We start from the raw sequence: 25,781 nt of genomic DNA, 5'->3' as shown, positions 1-25,781 counted from the left end.
ACTATAATATCCTTTGCCCTTAGGGTAAGTCTTTGTTTAGAGTGAGGAGCTGGGCTAACTTTATTAGGCGAGGTCAAACTAGACCGGCTCGTAGATGAATTGCTTCGTTGGCACTTCTATCAGTGTGTGCTTACCAATATGAAGGGGGCTGGCGTGCCCATCCTCGAGCACGATTACTCCCCGGGGACCGATATGATAGATGAAATCATGCGTGGTCCACTTCCGGCTCAACGCATGGAGCTCGAACTGTTCTCTCGGTTGCAATGAATCCCACAAGAGGACGACGATGAAATCGTCTACTAGGTTACTTCACTCCCTCCTCTTTGTAGTCTTTCCCCATACTCAATCTTTATCTGATCCGTGCGATGAATCTTGCCGGTCACATAGGCTTCATTCCGGAGTTGATCCGAATTCAATATGCTTTCTTGGCTACCGCTCCTTGTGGTCCCAATATTCGTTGTCATGAGGATATCGTCATCCTCGCGATTTTTGCTTGCCGATTTCTTCGTGGGCCTATCCGTGTAAGACCGCCACTTGCCGCTTTCATATCGCTCGTGAGAACTCCAGGAACGTTTGCCTCGGGTCATTTCATATATCGGACCCAAGGTTGGGATGCAGGAAGCCATGATGATGATGTTCGACTCGATACTGAGAGACAAGAGTCAGGTTTTAGTCTTATCATTTTGTATAAAGGCTGGGCATTGGAAACATACCTCGTCCAGATAACAAGATCTGCTGTTGCGTCTATGTATGCCGTGTCAGCGGTAGATATCTCACTATATGCACGAAAAAATAACGTACATGTCGAGTCGGCCGTGTTATATAAACTTGGTAACTGTAGACACTTGACAATAGCCATTGCACAGGCTCTGTGTGGACGATTAGCTACTTTCATCCGGATAATAATACCAATCAACTTACACGGCACCCAACCCCAGAGCCGCGCACAGGGCCAATTTTTTCTTAACCGACATTTGAAGTCGGAGCAATACCACAGTCGGGTAAATCGCAAGATATAGATCGACTACCGCAGACAGAACTGAGAAAGGTTTAGTTGTTCGTTTGTGAAAGACATCCAACCCACCAACATACCCCCAGTAAAGATTGCATAGCCCGTTAGGATCGTGGTCGAACGACATGTTGCCCCTTCACTCATGAGATGAATCTTCCACAGAGCCTGGGGAGGGTTGCACATGGTAAAGAGAACAATGATGCAGATGGTCGATGCCACGAACACGGAGCCTGTCAATATCCATAACCATGTTCGGTGGAACCGGCTGGGATTCATGATGCGATTTAGGAGAGCAGCGACTGCGAGTTTCGGGGTGGTGAAAGACATGATTCCTAGTGCGAAGTTTGTGTAATTAAGGACTAGAATGTGTTCAACCAAGTCCATGCCACCTTTTTCCATCAACACAGAGGTATGGCTCCCGTATCCCAGAACGACAGCCACCGTGGTGAGGATTGTATAACTAGTGACCATAACCTAGAGGATCAGTATCTCGCGTGGATCAAAGTCAATTGGCAGGTACGTACCATTGCTGCCACGATAATATAGTCATCGAGTCCAATGTTCCTTAGCATCCGGGCTCGGATATAAAGTCGCAGAGATACCATCACCACACTCACACTGTAGAAGGCCCAGAATACCCCTAGAATGCGAGGGGCCTTTTTCTGGTGTATGGATTCGGCGTCCGTGGCTGCCATGATGCCGAGATCAGTGGCTCTGTTGCATATAGTAGATTCGCGACAATATCCTCTATCTTCTGCGGCATCCAGAGGACGAAAACCTACAGAACAGGTGGAGAATTTTCATGAAATCTCAAAGCCGGGAATAAATTATTTCTGAAAAGGAATTGAAAAAAAAAAGAAAAAGAAAAACACATACAACCTATGTACGTACGATTGTTACAGCATGTACCGAGGAGCGATAGGGTGATACACTAGTTAGCGGCCGGACGGGAGTCATGTTTAGATGCGTGGACCAATCCCTTCAATAAGCACCGGCCTTACGATTGCATGCAAGTGGCTTAACAAACAATACCTCACTTTTGGCCACTAGAGCCTTGGTGCGTTTTCACTATACCCGAAATTGTAATCCACAGATGTACACAACAAAGTAGTCCGTATCCCTCCCGTCTTGCCAAGTGGAACTCCGGAAAGCAATTCTCGCGTATTATCTTACCTTTAGTCGAATTCGTACGAACTACGGAGTCATCAACGCGTGAATCCTTCGTGGGGCCGATCGCCTTGCACTATGTGGAGCTATCAAAGGCTCCAGAATTCACTCGGTTACAATGGCTCTAGGTAGTTCGTATTTAATATAACTTGCTGGGTTTACCCTGGAATAACCTAACGAACTAGCCAATTGATATCCCCGTCGCTTGGCTAGGAATAAATTACGACACTAAACTTACAGGGATAGTAGTCCTTTCAGGGGTTCGGTGAACTTAGTGTTGCATGTTGACGCCTGGAATCTGTCGCACAAGTCTCTGTCATCGCGAGGTCATTTCTTTAATCCCACATGTTCTCCTGCGTATGCATTGCAGCAAGCATAGTCGATCATGACAGCCTCCAATTGTAATGGAAATTCGAATGGCTCGGCCAACGGCAATGCCACGGATGTAGAGGGACTTGCTCTCATCTCAAACCTGCCATATACCGTGCCTGACCTCCTTCAAACGGTTGCGGGCCATGGCAAAGATCTACTCGCCCAGGATTCCGAAGCACGGCTTAAGCTGCTAGAAGCGGCCCGATCATTGACTTATGCATTGGAAACTCCTCGAGAGGCCATTATTCGACACTGCTGGTCCGAGGTGTGTTGGCACATGTCATCTCGTGGTTCTTGAAACTAGTTGAGATTATTCGGACTGACAGGTATTTCTTTTTTTTTTTTTTTTTTGGTTTAGTCTACGAGTTATGCAGCCCTAGAGACCGCCGTTGATATAAACCTCTTCTCTGCTCTCGGCACAGATGACAAACCGAAGACTGTCGCAGAGCTTGCGAAGGCAACCAGCGTGGATACAATTTTGCTCGGTCAGTAATATATTCATACACCAGCAAACACCAATGCCTGACAAATTCGTGTAGGACGATTGATGAAGCATCTCGCTGCAATGGGAACGATAACCGAGACCGGCTTCAATGAGTATAGTCCCACTGGGTTCTCAAAGGTTCTCACAATTGAGAGATATAGCGACGCATTCCCGCTCATGTAGGTTGATAATTAGTACTCCATATCCCGAATCACGACTAACAAGATTAGGACCCGCCGTTTCACCAAAGGCATTATGGCTCTCCCAGCCTTCCTCAAGAAGAACAACTACCAAAACCCAACAAGTCCCACAGATACAGCATTCCAGATGGGTTATGAAACAGACATGGGGTTCTTTGGACACGTGCAACAGGAGCCACTCACGGCAAAACAGTTTAATAACCACATGTCAGTCTACGCACAAGGTCGAGTCCGCTGGATGGATCCCGGTTTCTATCCGGTCCAGGAACAGCTTATAGATGGGGTCACTATCGGCGAGGATGATGTCCTGCTCGTTGATGTCGGAGGTAGCTTCGGTCATGATCTGTCCGATTTCCGTCGAAAATGGCCTGGTGTCCCCGGTCGTCTGGTCCTTCAGGATCTTCCTGAGGTTGTGGTTTCTGTTAAGGATTTGCATCCCTCTATTGATGTTACTGGTCATGATTTCTTTACTGAGCAACCAGTCAAAGGTACGGAAATAGAAGAGTTCACCATTTCCTTGCGGATTGCAGTTTGACCATCAGTTGCTGGAATATACTAACATTCTATCCATATAGGAGCCCGCGCGTACTATATGCATTCTGTTCTCCACGACTGGCCCGATGACCTTTGTCGCAAGATTCTGGCTAACACTGTGGCCGCCATGCGGCCCGGCTATAGTAAGGTGTTGGTGAATGAAAATGTCATTCCAGACACGGGGGCTTACTGGGAAACGACAAGTTTGGACTTGATTATGATGGAGATTGGATCTGGTGAGCGTACGGAACGACAATGGCATACGTTGTTGTTGTCTGCTGGACTGAAGATTGTCAAGATTTGGACTGCCCAGAGGGGTGTGGAGAGTTTGATTGAGTGTGAGCTGGCTTGAACTGCAAAAGCATGCTGTACAAGTTGCCCAAGCGGATCAAATTATACAGTTGACAAATGAATGCCGCTCTGTCGAATCTATATATCATGGCACATAACAATGTCATTTTATGTCGGTAAATAGCTGACGTGTATAATTCATTGAGATATACATATAACTACGCTGCAAGAATTGGAATGAAAATATGTTGCATAATAAAAGAGTTCGGTATCAGAATACGCCAGCCAGCTAGTCCATCGAAGCAAATGTTGATTACAATATACAAAGAGCACACCTGGGAAATACGACAATCATGTCTTCTGCTCCTCCACGAACTTCAGAGCCTCCTCGCGCGAGACAACATCGATAGTACTGGCCTTTTGCCTGAAGCTCACACCATAGCACTTCTCCGCCACGTGCAGCATTTCTGGCCGGAAGGTAGTGCAGATGAACTGTCCGTTGGTCGAATCCGAGATAGACTTGAGCATCTGTGCAACGGCTGTCCGGTATTGAGCATCCAGGTTGGCGTCAATCTCGTCGAATAGGTAGAATGGTGCAGGGTCACAAGCCTGGATGGCGAAAACGAGTGCGAGAGCGCAAAGACCTATGGCAAGTTAGTTAGCAGCTGCAAAACAAAATACAGATTCGGACTGGAAATGCTTACTCTTCTGCCCACCACTCAGCTGCTGAATACGCTGCTGATCATCGTGCTTGCTATTGAAGCTCACACTGATGCCGACACCGACGTAGTTTTCGACGCTCTGCCGAGCGTCCTCGTCATCTGAGTCAACATCGTCATCGAGTCGTGTGGCACGGTCTGTCTTCCTTTGAATGATAAGACGACCACGACCGGCGGGGACGAGCTTCTCGAAGACGTTGTGGAATTCGCGTGAGACTTGCTTGAAGGTCCGTTCAATAGCCTCATCCTTACGTTGATCGAGAACAGAAATGAGATCATCGATAGACTTTTGGGACGCATCCAGCTCCGAACGACGTGTAGTAAGAGTCTCACGCTGCTTGGTGAAACTGTTATACTGTTCAAACGCCTTCTTGTTGACATGGGAATATTTCTTAAGGGCCTCGTTGGTCTTGTGGAGCTTCTTGACAACAGTGTTGGAGTCGGTGTTTTGATACTTGGTGAAAGCTTCATCCGGAAGAACACCGAGGGAACGGATGTTAGCGGCACATTCGGCACCCTGCTTAGTGAGTGCTGCCTTCTTTTGCATGCTCTTCTCCATACGGCGCTGGTGCTTCTCGATAGATCGAGCGAGGTCCTCAATTTCCCGTCTGGTCTCTGCATTACGCTGTTGCAGATCCATCACGCGAGTATTGCCTTCCTCAATTGAGGTGTCAACCTCCTTCAGCCGTGCATTGAGCTTCTCCAACGCCTGGCCAATGCGCTTCACTTCACGCTGTGTCTCTTTCAGGTTACCCTGAACTTCCTCGTCAGCGATGTCAATGTCTCTGTTGAGTAATTGGTCAAGGCGGGGGTTGAGATTCTCTCGAAGCTCAACCTCCAACACCGACTTGCGTGCCTCGAGCTCGCTACGCTGACCGGAGAGCTCTTGGTATTGACGGCGCAGATCTTGGACTGTGCTACTCAAAGTGTCTAGTCTAGCTTCCTCTTCGCTGGTGAGAGCTTTCTGGAAAGGCGACGCTAGTTCAGCCTGGAACGCATTGACTTGGTCGTTCAGTGCGGCAAGGTTAGACTCAACATTTCGAAGAGCGCGTCGCTTGGCATCAAGAGTATCGTTCTTGTTTTGAAGAAGATCACGCTTGGCCCTCAATTCGTGTCGTAAAGGTCCACTGCTGTTCTGGACCTGATGTCTCTGTTGCTCGAGTTTTTGCAGTTCACCAACAGCCTTGGTGATCATCTGGTCAAGTTTCTCCAACTCTTTTCGGATTTCGGTACCGCGATTTCTCTTGGTCTCATACTCATCTCGCCACTTTGCTAGACCCTTTACAGCGTCCAGTCGCGACTGACGGGAGTCGTGGTATCCACCAGTCAAGGCACCACGCTTGTCTGATCGATCACCCTCTGGAGTGATGGCATTGACACCATGGCTTCGTGCGTACTGTGACGCAACCTGCAGGTTGGGACAAATGATAGTCTTGCCGAACACGTGCTGGAACGCTCTCTCATACGCCGGGTCGTACTGCAACTTGTCAATCATGGGTATTGTGTCGCTAGCACGAGGCATGTTCATCGGCCTAGAGCGAAGTCTGTTCAAAGGCATAAATGTCACACGACCAGCCTTTTCCTTTTGTAGGATCTCAAGAACAGTTGTAGCAGTTTCATCTGTGTCAACAACATAGTGGAATAAACTCTGGCCAGCAGTGACTTCGACGGCGGTGCGATATCTATCATTGACATCGAAAAGCTCGGCAAGTGTACCGTAGACTCCTTCGAGGTTATGCTGGCGCTTGATTCGGCGCACTGCGGCGGTTCCGCGACTAGTGTTGTTATCCATCATTTGCGAGAGATTGCGCTCAGCACGGTCCACCTCCTGGGATGCATTCGAAAGCACGGAGTCAAGCTTTGCTTCTTCTCTCCAGAGTTCTCTGGGGGAACATTAATATTTGGCTCTAGCCAATTAGTAATTCAAGGGAACTTACTTTCTTTGGTCTATGAGACGGTCTCTTTCATCTTTAGCATCTTGAACTTGTTGGTCCACGTTATGCATTGTGTCGCCGCGTCCATCGATTTGCTGTCGCAGGCGTTCAGTTTCCGGTTCCAAAGCGGCAATCTCGCCTTCTAGGTCTTGAATATCTTCTTTCGTCTGAGAGATCACACCCTGGACAGTGTTGATAGAATTATGGCTCTCGCGGACTTCCATATTAAGCCACTTGTCACGCTCAGATTTGTTCTTGAATCGTGAGTTTCGACCCTGCTTTGCATACAAACGCTGGCGCGATGTCTCCGCATCCGTCAACTGTGATTTGACCGTGTCTTCCTGATCCTTCAAGGCATTGAACCGAGGGAGAATTTCCCGATGTTCAGCTTCACGCTCACTAATAGCGGTCTGAACAGAGTTGAGGTCGGAGTCGTAGCGTGATTTCAGTGCTTGTGCAGCAGCCTGGTTGTCCGAAAGAGACTTGGCCTGCAGTTCATTCTGAGCCAGAGTCTTAGATGCTTCACGTCGTTCGTCCTCCAGTTGAGCCTTATCAACCTTCAGGAACTCAATCTGCTGCCGGCACTCAGCGATCTCGGCATCGATCTGAGCCATGGCCTTCTCGCTCTCGACGAATTGGTCACGGTTATTGTCGGCATCCTCAACGCCGTTCTGTCGTCGCTCTTCAATCTCGTTGAGAACCTTGCCGATCTCCTGTTGTTCGAGGGAGTAAATGGTGTACTCTAGACAGCGACGCTCCTTGTCTTTCTCCTGATAGCTCCGAAGCTCGTCCTTTTCTTCTTCGAGTTCGGCAAGTCGTTCGTTAATGTAGTCGAGGAGTTCATCGATTTTGGTGCGCTTGCTGTTGGTCTCATTCATGATTTTCAATGACTCCGAACGACGAGCTTCGTAGACCTGAGTACCGGCAACCTCCTTAAGCAGAACCAGGCGCTCAGAGTCCTTCATATTGGTCAACGCAGTCACTCGGCCTTGGGGGACAATGTAGTAAGGGTTGGAGCGGGAGAAACCAGCTGACTCGAGCAGGTTCATGACATCGTTCTTGGTGGCATTCTTGCGGTCGAGAGTGTATTCGTCCTTCTTGATACCAATAGTACGACGTAGGACGACCTCGGGCTTGCCAGTGGGGAATCGATCGTCGGAGTTGTCGAAGATAATCTCGACATAGGCGGACATCACAGCCGAACCGGAACCTTCCTGCTTGGGGTCAACCTATGTAGATTTAAGTGATACCAAGATACATACGTGCAAAAGAGCTTGGCGCTCCTCCCTACCGAGATGAGTGTAGGCATCGCTGAGGACAAATCGAATAGCCGCGAAGAAGTTACTCTTCCCGGAACCATTGCGGCCGACAATGACGTTGTGTTTGGGGGAGAATGGCTCAATGACCGTTTGATCTTTGTAGCTGAATTCCGTGCTGAGTCAATGAAAAGTTCATAAACTCTTAGGGTATGGGGTGGAAAATACCTCTTGAAGCCTTGGATAATGATCTGCTTGACATACATCTTGAGAAGAAACGCGCGACGCGAGGATCAATCAGAGCACCCTCGGCCTATCGCGCCTGGCGCAAGAGTAAAAAGTGAGGATAGAATGCGCCACAACGATCTCAGCCAGCAGATCTCTCTAGCAATGAACAAACAAACGCCGAGGGGTATCGTGATTGTGTTACAAGGCCTTGGAGATTGACTACGCGAAGAACGAAATTAGCGCGTCTTGGGCGCGGGGTACGGGCGACTAGACGTACCACCTGGACACAACTCTCTCATTGGATAATATTGCCTGGCAGTAATTGTCATCCTCACTTCCAAGGTTTCTAAAGATATGTAAACTCTTTGATAAATGTATACTGTATAGTAATTCTTATAGTATTAAATTAGTTCATTCTTTATATTTAAAACCCCGCAAACACGTAGTATAAAAGTCAAAACAAAATAAAAAAAAATAAAAAAAAAACTTAGTTACATGGTTTATAACGTTAAACTAGTGTACTATATATAGTTATACTCTAAGCTGCTGCCACCACGCCTACCCTTCTTAAGTGATTGATCTCCCTAGTTATGTGTAGAAATGTCTCTTACGTAAAGTACTACTATGGTTCTAATCGCCTTCGTACGTACCTAAAAAAACCATTAAAAAGACATGACAAGGTCGTATAAGTAAGCGAATATTCTTACATATATAAAAATAAAAGAAATTAGTGTACCAATCGAAATTGATTTCGAGCGGGCGGTGAAAAAGGCGGCCATGATAATAACCAATGAGAGGGCTGTGTGCTGGTGGCACACTTAGTTGCCCGTACGCGGGGTTCTGCCGGGCGGTGACCCTAATCTGAGCCACAGAAAAAAAAAAACCTTGGGGACCCGACGGACGAATTCAAAATTTTACATTCTCAATTTTGAAGATCCAGAATGGCTTCAAATGAGAATACTGCCCAGGCAGCTGGAATTGCCGATGGCATCGCGCCGTCGCATACCTACGTGCCCAACGAAGGCTACGTGAACCCTGATACTGCAGACTCCGCTGAGGCGGGGCAAGATCTGCTCGATGAGCAGGAGGGGGAGGATGAGGATGACGAGTATTACGACGACATTTTCGACGAGGAATTGGATCGTGAAGACATTCTCTCTTCCGATAACTCCGATCTTACCAAAGCATACAACCGCCAACGCAGAATCAACGACCTCGCTAGCGACTCCAACGTGCCGAGATGGACATACCCCAAAACGAACACCCAGAAGCCCACCGTCAACACCTCTGCGTCTGTCGATGACCAGGTCAAGTCTCTCACTCGCCATGCCGCAAAGATCAAGCTGGACGACCAGCAGGCCGGCATCTCGGGGCGCACCGACAAAGGTGGAGATAAGGCAGACCGAGCCACATCAGAACAAGTGTTGGATCCCCGTACGCGCATGCTTCTGCTGCAGATGATCAACCGAGGTCTCGTCTCAGAAATCCATGGATGTTTGTCCACCGGAAAGGAAGCGAATGTCTACCATGCCATGTCCATCTCGCAGGAAGATGAGGATGCTGCCCCGCTACACCGTGCGATCAAGGTCTACAAGACGAGTATCTTGGTATTCAAGGATCGTGATAGGTACGTGACTGGAGAGTTCCGTTTCCGCCAAGGATACAACAAGAGCAACAACCGCGCCATGGTCAAACTTTGGGCCGAAAAGGAGATGCGAAACCTACGAAGAATCTATGCCGCCGGTATTCCCTGCCCCGAGCCTATCTTCCTTCGTCTGCATGTCCTTGTTATGGGATTCATTGGTAGCTCAAAGGGTCTGGGCGCGCCCCGCCTCAAGGATGTGGACTTCAATATCCCTGAACCCGAGATTCGTTGGCGCTCATTGTATATTGAATTGTTGGGCTATATGCGCGTTATGTACCAGACCTGCCGTCTGGTGCACGCTGATCTGAGCGAGTACAATATTCTGTACCATAAAGAACGCCTGTATATCATTGATGTCAGTCAAAGTGTTGAGCACGACCACCCACGCAGTCTGGAATTCCTGCGCATGGATATCAAGAACGTCAGCGACTTCTTCCGCCGAAAGAACATTCTCACTCTTCCCGAGCGGACTGTGTTCCAGTTCATCATCGCCCCAGAAGGACCGATTGATGTGACTGCTGGCAATGAAGAGATGACTAGTGCCATTGAAAAGCTCCTCGTTGCCCGTGAGGAGGGCGACGATGAGCAGCAGGAGGCTGAGGATGTCGACACTGCTGTCTTCCGTCAACAATATATTCCCCAGACCCTAGAGCAGGTGTATGATGTCGAACGTGACGCTGAACGCATTCGCGATGGCCAAGGTGCTGATCTGGTTTACGGAGACCTCTTGGCCGGCGGCAAGAAGAAGGCCACTGCCACTGATGCCGTCGAGGAAGATGCTGAGTCCGATGCAAGCGGTGGTGTCTCCGTCTCAGGGTCCGACTCCGACGACGAAGAGGTAGACCCGTTCGCGCCGAAGCCACCACGAGGCAAGCGTTTCGAAGACAAAGACTCCAAGCGCGACCATAAAGCAAAGGTGAAGGAGGAGAAGCGTGAGCAGCGGGCGAACAAGATGCCAAAGCACATGAAAAAGAAGCTTGTTTCTGGGTCTTCGAGAAAGAAGAAATAAGCTCTCGTAGCTTTCTGACCTTATCTTTCTTTGCATGTGCACGAGTTGCAATGTTTGCACTATGTGTCAATCTACCGCTTGGCATGATTTGATGATGAAATGCATATATGGATGGAGCATTGGGCATTTGATACCTTGGTCTACACTTGATAGAAATGGGAAAAAATAAATAAATATTTGATGCAAGCTCCTCAAAACTCAAACCCCAAATCTCATTTGGAATACATTATAACTGTTTCCTGCCCGTTTTACATAGAAAAGTAACCTGCACAGTTTGTATATCGAAACGTACATTTTGAGCCATCTTCGCTGCTTACATTCAAGCTACAACGCCAATAACGGGGAAAATATCTATTTAAAAAAGACACCGGGTCGCATATGCAGCCGACTATTTTTTGTTCATGTATATGGGTAAATAATATACCACTGATCCAAGAAAAAAAAAACAAATCAAGGTCACAACTTATCAGAGCTCTCTTTGGACGTCACCCCAATCCGTCCTCTCGCCATAAATTCCCACTAGTGTCACCAAATAGTGCTTACATCTCGCGAAAAAAGCGCAAGAGTATGCATCTAGAAAATGAGCATCGAGCAGAGAACATAAATGAACGAGCATGACGGAAGGTCAGACCTATTGTGTCTTCGTCATTTAAGTCATAATGATACCATAGCCAGGATGTAGTAGTTAGAAGCGGCATTAAGATGGCAAGTATCCAATTTCCATCTTAGCTACACATGAAGTGGGAAGTTTAGAGCGAGGCCAAGTACGCTAATAGGAATGTGCACCGGATGAGAGTAAAGAGCAGCGAGCATCGGAGGAATTAAGCGGTGTGCATTTGGGCCACGACCTTATTCCGTGCCTTGACCCTTGCATAAGCTTCCTCAATGAGGTCTCTCGGGAGGTCAGGAATTTGTTCACCTTCGGCATTTCCATCCGGTACTCCCGCCTTGGCACCTCCTATGTACTCAAGTGCACTAGGTTCCTCGACTGCATTCTGCACCTTAGGATCGTTATCTAGGTGGCCGCCCGAGAGACGCAAGAACTGCACCTGCATTGGTGCTAAGCCAACCCCAGGCCATATGTCAGAGGGAAGAAAGTCACCCTGCTCAACACGGAAAGTATCACGAGCAGCGGCATCTTCATCATGGAGCTGATCCAGTTTGTGCCGGGTATCTCGGAGCACCTTTTCTACACGTTGGCGAACGTGACGCCGACGTGCTACTTCCAGCATCAGGCTGTCGTAAGCATTGAGGAACCCGTCGTACAGGGAGTGCAAATCAGAGAGTTCAACGAGGCCAGAGTTAATGCGGTCGTTTTCTTCATGCCATACGCGCGTGAAATTGTGTGCCTGGGAAATGTAACGGGGTAAGCGAGAGGAGGCGAGAGAGGATAGGTGGCTGTGAACTTCGACCGTTGCCTTGGAGATGGACAGCAGGGCATCTCGCTCAGCTTGCACTTGTTCAAATATGGATTCCATCTCATTAATACGATCCTGGATCTCCATGACAACATCATCCGCTTCAGGGGCATCTTTGATCAAAACAGCCACCATCTCCTGATACTCGGCGTCAGTCATTGGGTCAAGAGGTGCATTCAAATTGGCGTTGATCTCTGCTCCGATGTTCGGCATTCCGTCATTGCTGCCGTCAACACCAGTTGGCATATCCCCTGTGATGGATCGTGCAACTGCTCCTCCACCATCTGTGTGCTTCACGGCGGTGACACAAAGATCAAAATGTCTGACCAGGGCTTCCAAAAGAATGGCCATTTCTTGAGCATGGGCCTCCAGCGATTGGATCTGGCCCGGCATAGACGACAAAGTGATAAGGCCGGAATCGGACGCAGACGACGAGGAAGATGTGATTGATAGTCGGGATGACGCCAACTTGGTGGCTGTATGGTAGTGACGAAGCGACTGCCTGGTGGCTTGAAGTTCGTCATCAAATTCACGGTTGGACGTGTCTAATTCGGCACGCGCTGCATTAGTGCGGTCGATAGATGCTTTTAAAGAGGCATGTAGCTCTTCGACACCCCGCTCATCAACAAAGTCATGAAGAGTCTTCCGCTCTTCATCTCCAGGTCTGAATGAGGCGTGAACGATAGTCCCGCGGAGCAGATCTAACGTGTTTCTGAGGCGAGCATCAGCAGCATCTAGGTTTTTTAGTGCCAGTGAAAACTCGTCACGACCTCGGTATGATATTTGTTCGACCTCGGTACGAACATCGTATAAAAGCCGGAGTTGCTCATTAAGGCCTCGGCGTAAGAAGCCTGTTCGGGAGCACAAAATAACACTCTTCTCCAGTGCCGAGTGTGACGCAGTGACTATTTCATTGGCCCGCCAGACATGGGTAATGGAGGAGAGCGAACGTTTGGCACCCAGCAGATACGATATCAGAGTGTCAACTTGGGGCATGGACTGCTGGTCCCCTTCGTTCAGTCCAGCCTGCGGACGAATAGACGATGAAGATGACTGTGATGACGCCATTGTGAGAATTTGTGAGAACTTGTGAGAATCAATTAACCCTGTCAATGGCGCATTCGGAATAAGATAAGACCAGGATTGAGGACCAGGGTTGAGGAACAGATAGACCTCTCAGGGGCGAGAGTGAAATTGACACAGCTACGAGGAAAAGGGGCTGATTGCACCGCTTTCACTTCACTAAAAACCCAGACACTTCAGTATAGGCCTATATTTACCAAATCAGATTCTTGTAGACTTAAACAAGACAGGGGGAAATTGCTACTTTGTAGCCCATATACCAGGGAGTTGAGTGTAATGAGGACCTCGGGAGTTCGGTATGAGCCGGGGCTGTGCTTTACACGGTAGACCGAAAGTGAAGCACGAGCTCCAGCCCAGAAATGACTTGCAAATAAAGGGATGAAACAAAAAAATAGCGTCTTACCAGTAGTTCTCGGTCGAGAGCTGATTTCCTGGGTACAACGTAAATTGGAGACACGGCAAGCCGTTCATAGAAGGTTTAGATAGACCGGAGTAGGGTTTATGGAAGTAACCAACAAAGCTGGGGGCAGTGGGTCTCAAAAAGGGTGAGTGTCGGTGTGAGATTGCTGTGGGACTAGTCTCAAAAATCATACAGAAGATAAGATGCCCCGTTTCAGCCCAGTTAAACCCAGAAATAGCGAATCAGCCTGTCGGATGCGTAGGAAGTGATCGATTGAGGTGCGATGGCGTGGAGATGGCGCCATGCGGATCATAGTCACGTGTCACCTCACCGCCCAGATCACGTATTTGCCGCTCTGCCGCTGTCACGCAATTCCCCGGACTCATCGATGGCGATATCCAAGACACATCCAGATTGTGCAATTTTCCCAGATCCTGAATAATCCTCTGATTTAAAGTCTCTGTCGATCGCATTTCCATTTCCATTTTTTTTTATAACTTTCTCTTTGTCGTCCAAATTGATTTCAGTTGTCGAGCTCAATAACACTGTTATCTCAATCCTTCTCTCAGGGTACTCATATCGCCCCAATCGATAGCCCTTGGCTCCCCTCCCTCTCGACTCTTTGATCTTGGGCAAATTTTCAAGAACACTCATCGTCACAACATTGATTGATATCTTTCCTCTGTGCTTCTTGCTATAAACAATTTCAACTCAGGAGAATAGGAATATTTGCAAATCGACAAATTCTTATCTCGGTACACCAGGCGCGACCGTCACTCGCCCGAGCGGTCGTCCCCTCCCCCTCGCACCGCGCGAGACTGGATCAATCACCATGACCAATGCACCAAAATCTTCGTCCACACAGCGAAGCCTGGTTATCGCAAATTCGGGGGTCAGTGCGAACGCCGACTCTAACCGCTCTCTGCAGCGCAAAGACACCGACAACACCACACAAACCCTGGAGGAACTAGCGAGGCAAAATGTGGCTCCGTTCCTCGAAAAATATCAGCCACGACAATATGCGCCTTTCCGATCGCAAGTTGCAACTCGATCTGAGCAAAATCTTGTAAATGCCAGCTACTGCTATCGTCACCAACCAGACTCAAAATGTGGCAGACGCCAAGCCGATGAACAGTCGATGACACAGCTGCAGTCCGAGCTGAACTTACTTCCTCAAAGTGACCAGCAGGGTATTGCCCATGTGTGGTCGTTGTTCTCCGCTGCTCCAGCGAAACAGCGAACTCTCATGCTTCAGGGAATTCTGGCGCAGTCCTGCTTCCCTCAACTATCCTACATCTCTGCCAGTGTCCGCGAACTCATCCGAATCGATTTCCTCGGTGCCCTCCCTCCAGAGCTGTCCTTCAAAATTCTCCGTTACCTCGATACGGCCTCCTTGTGCCGAGCTGCACAAGTTTCTCCTCGCTGGAGAGCCCTGGCCGATGATGATGTGGTGTGGCACCGGATGTGCGAGCAGCATATCCGCCGAAAGTGTAACAAGTGTGGCTGGGGCCTTCCTCTTCTGGATCGCAAGCGTCTGCGCGAAGCCAAGCGTGAGATTGAATTGCGCGCTACTAACTGGGGTAACAACAAGCCTGGCGTTGGGTCTACTGAAGCCGCAATGGTCGAATCTTGCTCGACAGTGGAACCTCCAGCCAGTGGCAAACGCAAATTGGAACCTAATGAAGAAGTCTCCGCCCTTGCAAAGCGCCATTGCGCATCGCCTCCCCAGTCTGCTGAAGAGGATGAGAGTTACTTCAAAACTCGTTACCGTCCGTGGAAGGAGGTTTACCGGGATCGATTTGTTGTCGGTATGAATTGGAAGCACAAGCGCTGCTCGGTCAAAGTCTTCAAGGGCCACAGAGACAGTGTCATGTGTCTGCAGTTCGAGGACAATATCTTAATGACTGGGTCCTATGATGCTACAGTTAAGATTTGGGACACAGATACTGGCGAAGAATTGAGAACTCTTAAAGGCCACGTTGCTGGAGTGCGATGTCTCCAGTTCGATGACACCAAATTGATCACCGGCAGTCTGGATCGCAGCATCAGAGTCTGGAACTGGCGCACAGGCGAATGTATCTCCAAGTACAATGGCCACGCCGAAGCAGTCATCGCCCTCCACTTTGATTGCACCCTTCTTGCATCTGCCTCTGTCGATCGCACTGTCAAAATTTGGAATTTCAAGGACAAGTCTACCTTCGTTCTTCCCCACCCACAGGGAGTCAACGCCGTCAAAATAGACTCGGTTTCGCGCACAGTTTTGACCGCTTGCGACGATGGTGCTGCGCGTCTTTGGGACCTGGACACCAAGACTTGCATCCGAGTCTTCCATAACCACATCGGAGCCGTCCAGCAAGTTATTGCTTTGCCCCGAGAAATTGAACTGGAGAATCACCTCGCCGACTGCGAGAACGACCACGTCAGCACATCTTCTCAAAACGGTGACAACATCCTGAGCACACTTTCCCCTCTTCTCGAAGCCAAGTCTCTCTCTCTCCAGAACTCACCATTCGGCTCCTCTTTTGACCAGGATCAAGGCCGCATTGAACCCCCGCGCTATATCCTCACCAGCGGTGTGGACACAACCATCAGACTGTGGGAAACCAGCACCGGAAGATGCCTTCGTACCTTCTTCGGACATTTGGAAGGTATTTGGGCTCTTTCTGCTGATACCCTGCGGATTGCCTCTGGTGGCATGGATCGCATGGTCAAGATCTGGGATCCTCGTGTTCCTACCGGCCAGGATACCTATGAAGGTCACAGTGCGGCTGTCAACTGCATTGGCCTGAGCGACAGCCGCTTCATCACTGGCGGTGATGACTACCAAGTTCGCATGTACGATTTCCGGGCCTAGAGTGGCCGATATTTTTCTTTTCCTTTGTCTATCAAAAGTACCCTTTTTGATTGGATCTTTTTTATTATCACGGGGTGGGGCGTATTATTGCGGCGCTGCCATCTTCTCTGTTTATTTTTATTACTGCATCTCCGGTGGATGGATGGATACCCTGGCGCATTCGAGAACAGTGGCTGTGGCTCAAACAAGGTGATTTAGCCTCACATATGGCCACTGACTGCATAATAGGCGCTACTTTTTGTTTTTACTACATGTTCTTCTGTTCATGTCTGCTTTCGTGTTAATAATATGTTCCTCTGTTTCCATAGGACAATGAATTTGAATGAACCATGACGGCCTATTAATTCCAAAGTTGTGCTACTACTGTATTGGGCCGTGGAAGCCAACTGGACGGCCGCACAGAAACGGAACTGGATTCAACTTTGGTATCAACCTTAAAAGTATGAAGTCGGTTGCTACAAAGGTTTAACCGACAATCTTCCAACCCTGGCTCCTATTTCTATCCCGGTTTCAAGAAACATGCATATATCCCATTGTAATGAAACAATCCACTCGCTCTCTCCAAGCTAAAATAACTCTAATCACTATGACGGACGCTCAATTCGACATGCGATCTGACCGAGTGTGGTATTATCAAATGGATGACCTTTCAGACGGTTAGTACATAACCCACCTCATGCAGATCGAGATCTCGTTGACACACAAACCACCTTAGGCTATCTGGGAAAGCTAAATATGGATGCTGAATACATCTCGGCATCTAGCGCTTCGAAATCCAGCTCTGATCTCCCCACCACACCCAAGACCCAGTCAGTTGCTGTGATTAAACAGCCCCAAAGCGGTTACAAACACTGCTGGGGAGATTGGGCTCATTGGAAGCGACTCCCGATAGGAATGAGATAGCTTCTAGTTATATTTAGCTTAGTCGTCGTTACTTGGTGGCTCCTATCTGGCAGCTATGAGCCGTAAAGGAAAGTCTGGCAAAGCTTGACGCCGGGAATGCCTTACACCAACGTGCCTCGATAATGCTGCCCGGCGAGTCTTCCGTAATCCCTCTGTCTACCCGTGGACTGCCACGCCGTCTCCTAGTGTTACCACTTCGATTTATGTCTTCACAGATCCTGCACGAAATACCTTTTTGACCAAAGTCCGTGTCTCTACATCCGTCGTCTCCCCTGCTCCATCTCCGGGCGTGACAAGAAAGATGAATCCAAGTGCCACATTGAACCCTGTCTTGGATCAATTGATGCGATGTGTCTAGGTGAGATTGTGCAGAATTTGCGGTCTGAGTATTGATATGAATGGATGGAAGTTGCTATTAAGCGTAGTATCATTATTGTGTGGCCCAAAGCTATTGTCTCCTGTTGCTGCCGTTCCCTCTTTAAATACAATCCCATTGAATTCGAGTTATTGTTCCTGCTATTGAGCCTCCAATACTATTATCTACAACCCTAACTGACTTACCTTTCTTTCATCTTCATCTCTATGGACCATCGCTTAATATTTAAATGGGTATCATCTCATCTTCACTTCTGATTTGCTTCCTGGTGTACAGTTCCAGCCATTCAATGCTTTGATATCAGCATTGCTTGTACCATCACCACTTCAACATTGAACCATCTTCATACTTTTACGCTCTCCTCCAAGCATCACATATTGATACGTGCAAGTCAGTCCCAGCACATAAGTGACAGTCCTTTTCCCTCTTTAATACCGCAAAATCCTCCATTGGTTTAATCTGACCAGACCGTAAGTATCAACTCCTTGAGACTGTTGCGATTTCAACACCTGTTAAGCGAACATGACCCGCAGCTTCTTCGCAGCTTGCAGCTCGCGGCTATTGGGCATTCACCATGGCATATTCTCCCCAGAGACTCGCGCAGGCTCGCCAGCTCTTTTCAAAAACCACCAGCAACTTCTACCTACTTTCACACCTCGATGACCCATATCACACGCGAGAACGTGCCGCCAAGCGTTCCGCTTTCAGTGCGGCCTGGCAAGACAGCGACGAAGATGACAACTTCGCATTTTTTAACGAGCAATCACCGACCAAGCGCAAGCGATCTCTTTTCTATGAGGACGATCGAGAGCCTCGATCTGACAAAAGGGCCAGAAGTGAGTCTCCGGCTTCTACGTTCCGTTCTAGACTATACTCAAACACGGACAATGAAGACCATGTCTTTCCTTCGACACCCTCCCACTACAGTGAGCCGGACAGCTGGGACAGGTACTGGGCCGTCAAACCCGAAACAGAAACACCAAACTCACGATACAGCTTTCGACGCCGCAACAAGGAATTTTTTTCAGAACCACCACAAAAGAATGACAAGTCCAAGGCTGAGGCTGAGGCATCAAAGCCGACTGAGAATATCCTGCCTGCTGATAACGAACGTCCGTTGAGAGGGTGCGATGCCTGCAAAGAACTCGGCTTGGAATGCTCGCTTGCATCTGACCCCGATCCATTCGCCTATCCTTGCATAACATGTGAAGTCGATGGTGTCTTTTGCGTCGTGAGCCCACCACCCAAATGGAAGCGATCATGCGAGAGTTGCAAAGGTCGGAGGAAAGAACTCTGTTCATATCGCCACGCTGATTACGACCATTCCCAACCTTGTCTCCAATGCCTAGACCATGGATTCGAATGCGTTGCTGGACCAGCTAGACACCCACCCTTTGCACTCTTTCCCACAAGTGAACCAAGCGAGAGGAGTAGCTCTCCAAAGATTGATCCTCCAGCAACATCCAACTCATCCCAAAGAACCTCAGAACCCTACTTTCTTGAGATATCAAAGCCGAGCAGTTCTCCAGAGATCGATCCTCCAGCACGCCCCAACTCACCACATGGCACCCAAGAGATCGCGGTCTTCGAGGTACCCACACCGTGTCAACAACCCAATCCCTCAACCACCCAACCAAAGATCCGGACTCCAGAGACCAATCCCACAAAGACCATTTCTTGGGAACTCCCCTCCCCTCCATTCACCAACACACAGTCCTCCGTTGTTGAGGGACCGAAGCCACACGAGGTGATTATAATCCCTGATTCAGACGACGATGCCCCACACACCCCGGAAGGACAGAACTCCCTGATTTATATTTCTGACTCTGTTGAGTCACCCATTCGCACCACTGTATCAAATACCATTGCTTCGCAGTCAGTGAACACTCATCGAATCTGGACTGAACTTGCTCATCCCGTGGTGTTTCTTGCAGATGAGCAGGATGGATCCCCCCCTTGCCACTGGTGCAACAACTTTGCGTATGGCATCAATGGCCTTGGTCCTCGCAACCCAGAGGTCTGGGTCTTTGATAACGGCACGATAGTTGAACTCCAGGATGGCCATATTGGTGAAGGAAAGGAGCAGAGCCGGATGTGTGTTTCCTGTGCATGGGATCGATGCAAAATCATACAATGCTCCCACAATACCCTCGATCTACTACCTTTGCCTTTGTCCTCGAAAACCGAAGTCCGAACTGACGCTTCAATAATTCTACGCCAGGCAACTGAAGCTCTGATTGACTCCAAGACTGGAAAGGCTGGCCCTTTTTTCCCTAGCCCCATTTATGAATGGTGCAGTCTGTGTCGAGAGCCCGCTTTTGGATCTTGCCAGACCGTTCAACCAGTCAATGCCCACGCAGAGGTGGTGGACTGTGATGAAGAATGCAGTGGGTGTGGACTGATGCTCTGTGAGCGCTGTCTCAACCTCACCAAGCAATTCAAAGGTGACCTCAACGCTGTGGTTGAATGGGGTCGTGCCCAGTCTAACCCTATTTCCCACCGAGCTGATGTAGAGTACCTTCTCTCAGGAGCGGAGAACAACACCATGTACAAACTCTACATGGAGGAGCGTTGAAGGTTGTTTTTCTTTTTTTTATTGTACCTATCTCACCATAGCTAGCAAGCAGCAGTAGCGAAGTGAGGTTGACATAATGCAAATGACTTGAGTTTCAATTTTGTTTCTGAAGGGAATGCTAACAAACACATGTGCTAACAAATCTATGATTGTTTGGATAGGCATAGGCTCTGTTTGATGAGTACGCGCGACAGTGAGGGTATTGTGCCCTAATGTGAACAATAGGTCGATAACACCACAATAGGATCGGAATAGTACCATAATAGGAACAGAACTAGAATTCCCACAAACAATCTTAAATGTATAATAGTGTTATTGATAATCAATTCTACTCCCGAGTCTCTCCCATTGTGCGAACTACTCTAAAGAGTGTATTGTATACCTTACAAGTATAAGTAAGACCTTCATAGCTCTAACCTTTTAATCTTTCTTCTCTTCTTCCCATACATCTTTCATATCTTCGTTTCATATCCTCTGCTTGTACTATTACATTTACTTTTTTTTTCTGTTCATCAATTGTTTTAAACTTTCATCTACAAGACGCTGGTCGTCTGTGGATAGCCCTGGGTTTCGTTTCCGCTCCGGAAAAAAAAAATTACCTTTTCTGCCAAATTCGTTCACAACCAAAATCCCCTTGTACTTCCAACTAAACGGAGGTAAGGGTGCTGCTTTGATCCCGTCTTCTATTTCCCCTTGGTTGCCCCGAGCTGCGACACGAGGTGCGCAGCTCATCGCCACGACGTCTTCACCAAAGAGACGAAAAGTTTCCCCAGAGCCTCGCACCAGTCCAGGCCTTCGGGCTCGACGTCACGGCCGCTCCGAACCTCCACACTCTCGCCACACATCCTCCTGTTCTTCCCGCGGTCAGAGTTCGTCGTTGTCCCCGCCTCGCTACGTGCCTGCGCATCTGCAGTTTCAGTCCGGAAGCCCGCCTGGCCGCTCGCTCACCCCCGCGACCGCGACCGCCGGACTCTCCCTCTCCAGCGACCATTCCGATATGCCCTCCGATACTCGAGAGGGTACACCTCCAACCCATGGACGATCCCCTTCTCCCGGCGAGAAGCGCCCAGCATCTGAGATTACCGACTCCGACCCCGAAGGCGGCGTGAGCACTGTCTGCAATAACGCGCGCACATACATCATCCCCCGCACATGCGACAGCACAAACGATGAATCCACGGATCCCACCACTTCAAGCAATGACAAGACCGGGCCGGCATCCTCGGCTGGCGAGCAGTCCAGACCAGCATCGCCTAAATCAGATGAAATTCCTACGATCGATGAGCAGGTGGCAGAGGTGAATGCGCTGATGACAGCGCCGTTGAAAGATGGACAAAAGGGCTTTGTTGTTTCAATGGCTTGGCTGAAGAAGGTGCTTGCACGCACTACGGCCCATGCAGATCACACTGACAAAGGACCATTGGAAGGTGACGTTGGTCCCGTCAATAATTTGAACATAATGCTTGACACCGACCCGGCCACGCCCAGCTTCAAAGACGAAACCGGAGAAACATTTGTCCCCATGCGTCCTGGCTTGCACGACTCTCTAGACTTCGCCATAATTCCGCAACATGGCTGGGACCTGATCCAGAAGTGGTACGGCCTCGCCGACCAGTCACCTGTGATCATCCGCTACGCTCACAACACCAGCCAACCCGGTGATACCGAAAGGATCGAATATGAGACTTATCCTCCGATTTTCACCATTTTCAAATTGGCCAACCCGGCCGCGGGTACCACCCCGACCATCTTGAGACAAACCATCAAACCATCTGTCAAGATCCTGGCCAGTCGCCAGACGAATTACCAAAAATGGCTGAAGGATGCCAAAGAGCAGACTGGTATCGATATGTCGACCAAGGTTCGGGTTTGGAAAATTCTCCAGCTACCTCGTAGCACCACTGCATCAGCTTCAGCAACCCCAGCTGCCTCCCGCAGCCAATCGCCAGCTCCTCCCTTGGCTCTGATCTCGAACCCCAACGATAAGGTCCTGTTCGATTTGAATGTTTTCCTCGAACTTCCAGAGGGAAGCCACCGGGTGTTGCTTGAGAATGTCAAGGATCAAACTCAAAATGCAAACTACAACGGTCGTATGACCTTGGATATGGCTGGTCTCAGCGTGACAAACTGTGTTGTTCTTGAAGAACAGGTCGGCAGCTCCAAAGGTGGAGAATGGGTGTCTGAAGCCTCTGTCAAAACTCTCAAGAGTCTGGGTATCCCTGTGGATCAACCGAAGAACAATGCTGTTACCAAAGCATCTGCCGCTAAAGCCGCGCCGAACAGCACACCCAGCGGCAGGACCACCCCTACCCCGGGACCCGATCCAATTAGGGGGCTCATCTCTCGAGGTCGGAAGGGTCGACAGCTTATTGTGGGATTACAAAACCTTGGCAACACTTGTTATATGAACTCCGCATTGCAATGTGTGCGAAGTATTGAGGAATTGTCTTATTACTTCCTCAGTGAGTATACTCATCTTACTGTTGGATACTGCGGATGAGGCCAATCAATGCTAATATTAATCTGCAGGCGGAATGTACAAACCAGAGCTGAATCCTGGCAATGTCCTTGGATGCGGCGGTACCATCGCCAAGCAATGGGCCAACTTGCTTCAGGAGCTCTACAAATCGGACCCTCAGCCAAGATCTGTCAACCCCTATAGGTTCCGTTCTGCCGCTGGTCGGCAACGTGAAGACTTTGCTGGCTACGAACAACATGACAGTCAGGAATTTGTGATGTTTCTCCTTGATGCACTGTCGGAAGATCTAAGCCGCATCGTTGGCAGCAAGCCAGCCACTGTCATCCCTGATTCCACTGATGAGATGATCCACGATCGCAAGGCTCTTGAGGATTTCGGCAAGAAGTGTTGGGACCTCTATGAGGCCCGCAACGCCTCCGTTATCACCGATCTGTTTGCCGGAATGTACAAGTCAACACTGATTTGCCACAATTGTGAAAAGACCAGCATCATCATGGACCCTTTCACAATGGTCACTGTGCCCATCCCAACGGGCCCGACGCTCATCAATCGAACAATTATCTTTTACCCTCTCGACGGTCCACCCGTGTCTCTGAAAGTCCGGCTCGATGAACACGATACTTTGAAGACTTGGAAGGACTTTGTCGCCGAAAAGATGGGAGTTGACGGGGAACGCATCTTTGCAGCAGAGACATTGCACAATTCCTTCTGGCAAACATTTTGCGACGATGACGATACTTTCGGCAGTCTACGCATTACACAAGAAGACACCATTGTGTTCTACGATCTTGGTCCTCTTCCAGCGTCTACTAATTCTTCTGACTCCACCAATGATGATGTAGTCCTTGTGCCCGTTTTCCACCGCAAACTTGTTCCGCGGAAGAACAAAGAGGGCACTCATGATCTTTTCGGAATCCCATCCTTCATACGCCTTTCTAGTGAAGAATCTCGGGATCTTGAGACGATTTACCGCAAGCTTCTGACTCAGGTGAATAATATGACTACACAAGACATTTTTGCTGTCGAAGAAAACAGCCACAACGACAATGCGACTGATGACTCTGACACCGTGGTCACCAACGAGGATGATGCACGGTCAGCAGATTCCCGAATCAAAACATCTTCTGTTGACGGCGAAGACAGCATCGTTGACATTTCCATGCAAATTGAGCAAGGGCCCACGCCTGCCGAGGGCACCGATGAGTCGGATTCTGACTCTGACTCTGAATCTGTCAAGTCCCCTCAGCATCCCCTTGCTGGCAAGATTCCTGCCACTTTGTTGTCACTCTTCGATGCAACGGTCATGAGCACACCTACCACTCTTCCTGATGGGCGCAATATTTCGACACTTAAAACCTACCCCCCCATTTCCTCCCGCATCTCATCTCCTCCCACTTCTACTAAGGTTGGTTTATTCCATCTTGTCCGTTCGGATTCAGCCCGCTAATCTTTGCCAGGGATCCGATGCTTCATTTAAAAGCTCCGCAGATGACAATCTCGATGATGACGTCGATACAGATGAATCAGATCCGACACCAAACTCAGCACCAGCGCTCGTTCGCCAAGGTGATGCCATCCTACTTGACTGGACTTCCAATGCCATTGATTCCCTTTTCAGCGGCAAGCCACGCGACCCCGAGGAGCTCCGAGGTCGCCCTACCTTCATGAACATCAAGAATGTCTTTGATCACTCCATGGTGGTAAGCCAAAAAAGGCCTAAGCTATCAACTGTCTCTCTCGACCAATGCCTAGACGAGTTCAGCAAGGAGGAGATCCTTTCTCGGGCAGACAGCTGGTTTTGTCCTCAGTGCAAGACCCACGTTTCAGCCACCAAGAAGTTCGAGCTGTGGAGAACCCCGGATATTATGGTCGTTCAACTCAAGCGGTTTAGCCAATTCCGCGGCAGGAACGGACACAAGATCAGCACTCTCATCGACTTCCCCTTCGAGGGACTTGATTTGAGCAGCCGAGTGGAAGGCCCCATGGATGGAAAGAGTGCGGTGTACGATTTGATTGCTGTCGACAACCACATGGGTGGAATGGGTGGTGGCCACTACACTGCCTACATCAAGGACTTTGTGTCTGGTGCCTGGGTCTATTGCAACGGTCCGATACCTACCCCTCGTTGATATACTAATTGGAAGATATCTTACTAACGTGAGTTGCAGATACCTCTGCGAAGACTGTCACAGACATGCGGTCGATCATCACGCCGGGTGCCTACCTCCTGTTCTACCGCCGTCGCTCCGATCGTGCATTGGGCAACCAGGAACTGCAGGAGCTGGTTGAGGGCTACCGGAACCGCGAGGCGAGTGTATCCGGCAGTTCCTCCGGCTCCCGCAGTCCCGGTGGTTCCCAATCACCTTCGGGGGACGGCGGTCGTGTCCTTGGCGGCGCACCCCCCAAGGGGTCGTCTGCCTTGGCCGGGGCAGGAGCAGCACCTCGAGTGAGCCGGGGGCAAGACTCCCTCGGCAATGACCTGTACTCTTCTGCCGAGGAGAGTACTTCGGGCTCGGAAGACGGCGGCAGCGAAGGTAAGAAAATCGACTACGAGCACGAGAACGGGGGATCGCAGGTCGACTCCCTCAGCAAGCTCACGGAACCCTCTTGGTCGTTCGACGCCGCTCACGACATCTCACAGATTACGGGTGGTAACGCTGCCACCGAAGATGGCATCTTTGAGGGTCGATGTCCATGGGATGATGGCATGGACATCGACCCTCAGTTTCAGTTTGGTCTCACTTCTGGGGGTGAGGGGGAGGATTCCTCCGATGACCTCCCGGTCGTGGAGCTGCGTGTGGGGTCCGAGGACATGATGTCCTCGGATCCATGAATATTATGA

At 49.4% G+C, this 25,781-nt stretch overlaps 10 protein-coding genes across 10 annotated transcripts; 7 read left to right on the top strand and 3 right to left on the bottom strand.

The window, feature by feature from the left end:
* Positions 1-299: 299 nt before the first annotated feature.
* Positions 300-1,707, bottom strand: N7537_001730 (uncharacterized protein; the record flags this gene model as incomplete). Its single annotated transcript, XM_056892788.1, has 6 exons — positions 300-648; positions 714-744; positions 802-869; positions 922-1,039; positions 1,093-1,486; positions 1,537-1,707. The coding sequence occupies 6 exons, from the start codon at positions 1,705-1,707 to the stop codon at positions 300-302; spliced, it is 1,131 nt and encodes a 376-aa protein (XP_056757783.1).
* Positions 1,708-2,564: 857 nt separating this feature from the next.
* N7537_001729 (uncharacterized protein) lies at positions 2,565-4,121 on the top strand (the record flags this gene model as incomplete). Its single annotated transcript, XM_056892787.1, has 5 exons — positions 2,565-2,816; positions 2,910-3,036; positions 3,091-3,214; positions 3,266-3,723; positions 3,811-4,121. The coding sequence occupies 5 exons, from the start codon at positions 2,565-2,567 to the stop codon at positions 4,119-4,121; spliced, it is 1,272 nt and encodes a 423-aa protein (XP_056757782.1).
* Positions 4,122-4,411: 290 nt separating this feature from the next.
* Positions 4,412-8,235, bottom strand: N7537_001728 (chromosome segregation protein SMC; the record flags this gene model as incomplete). The annotated part of the gene is made up of 5 exons (XM_056892786.1): positions 4,412-4,704; positions 4,765-6,662; positions 6,717-7,927; positions 7,976-8,135; positions 8,198-8,235. The coding sequence occupies 5 exons, from the start codon at positions 8,233-8,235 to the stop codon at positions 4,412-4,414; spliced, it is 3,600 nt and encodes a 1,199-aa protein (XP_056757781.1).
* A 903-nt stretch (positions 8,236-9,138) lies between these two features.
* On the top strand, positions 9,139-10,851 carry N7537_001727 (serine/threonine-protein kinase RIO1; the record flags this gene model as incomplete). The annotated part of the gene is made up of 1 exon (XM_056892785.1): positions 9,139-10,851. One exon carries the CDS (start codon positions 9,139-9,141, stop codon positions 10,849-10,851), a length of 1,713 nt encoding a protein of 570 aa, XP_056757780.1.
* An 821-nt stretch (positions 10,852-11,672) lies between these two features.
* Positions 11,673-13,337, bottom strand: N7537_001726 (autophagy-related protein 17; the record flags this gene model as incomplete). Its single annotated transcript, XM_056892784.1, has 1 exon — positions 11,673-13,337. One exon carries the CDS (start codon positions 13,335-13,337, stop codon positions 11,673-11,675), a length of 1,665 nt encoding a protein of 554 aa, XP_056757779.1.
* Positions 13,338-14,584: 1,247 nt separating this feature from the next.
* N7537_001725 (F-box/WD repeat-containing protein) lies at positions 14,585-16,606 on the top strand (the record flags this gene model as incomplete). The annotated part of the gene is made up of 1 exon (XM_056892783.1): positions 14,585-16,606. One exon carries the CDS (start codon positions 14,585-14,587, stop codon positions 16,604-16,606), a length of 2,022 nt encoding a protein of 673 aa, XP_056757778.1.
* Positions 16,607-17,192: 586 nt separating this feature from the next.
* Positions 17,193-17,509, top strand: N7537_001724 (uncharacterized protein; the record flags this gene model as incomplete). The annotated part of the gene is made up of 2 exons (XM_056892782.1): positions 17,193-17,262; positions 17,289-17,509. The coding sequence occupies 2 exons, from the start codon at positions 17,193-17,195 to the stop codon at positions 17,507-17,509; spliced, it is 291 nt and encodes a 96-aa protein (XP_056757777.1).
* Positions 17,510-17,631: 122 nt separating this feature from the next.
* N7537_001723 (uncharacterized protein) lies at positions 17,632-17,902 on the top strand (the record flags this gene model as incomplete). The annotated part of the gene is given in 2 exon segments (XM_056892781.1): positions 17,632-17,714; positions 17,725-17,902. The coding sequence occupies 2 exon segments, from the start codon at positions 17,632-17,634 to the stop codon at positions 17,900-17,902; spliced, it is 261 nt and encodes an 86-aa protein (XP_056757776.1).
* A 557-nt stretch (positions 17,903-18,459) lies between these two features.
* N7537_001722 (putative C6 finger domain protein) lies at positions 18,460-20,460 on the top strand (the record flags this gene model as incomplete). Its single annotated transcript, XM_056892780.1, has 1 exon — positions 18,460-20,460. One exon carries the CDS (start codon positions 18,460-18,462, stop codon positions 20,458-20,460), a length of 2,001 nt encoding a protein of 666 aa, XP_056757775.1.
* A 997-nt stretch (positions 20,461-21,457) lies between these two features.
* Positions 21,458-25,772, top strand: N7537_001721 (putative ubiquitin-specific protease UBP12; the record flags this gene model as incomplete). Its single annotated transcript, XM_056892779.1, has 4 exons — positions 21,458-22,922; positions 22,990-24,344; positions 24,397-25,045; positions 25,108-25,772. 4 exons carry the CDS (start codon positions 21,458-21,460, stop codon positions 25,770-25,772), a joined length of 4,134 nt encoding a protein of 1,377 aa, XP_056757774.1.
* Between the last annotated feature and the right edge of the window lie 9 nt (positions 25,773-25,781).

This window comes from Penicillium hordei (genome assembly GCF_028827395.1).
Source record: "Penicillium hordei strain IBT 12815 chromosome Unknown utg000001l_segment0_segment0, whole genome shotgun sequence".
Taxonomy (NCBI): Eukaryota; Fungi; Ascomycota; class Eurotiomycetes; order Eurotiales; family Aspergillaceae; genus Penicillium; species Penicillium hordei.
Note: the sequence above shows the minus strand (reverse complement) of the source record. Positions and strands in the feature narration are given on the sequence as shown.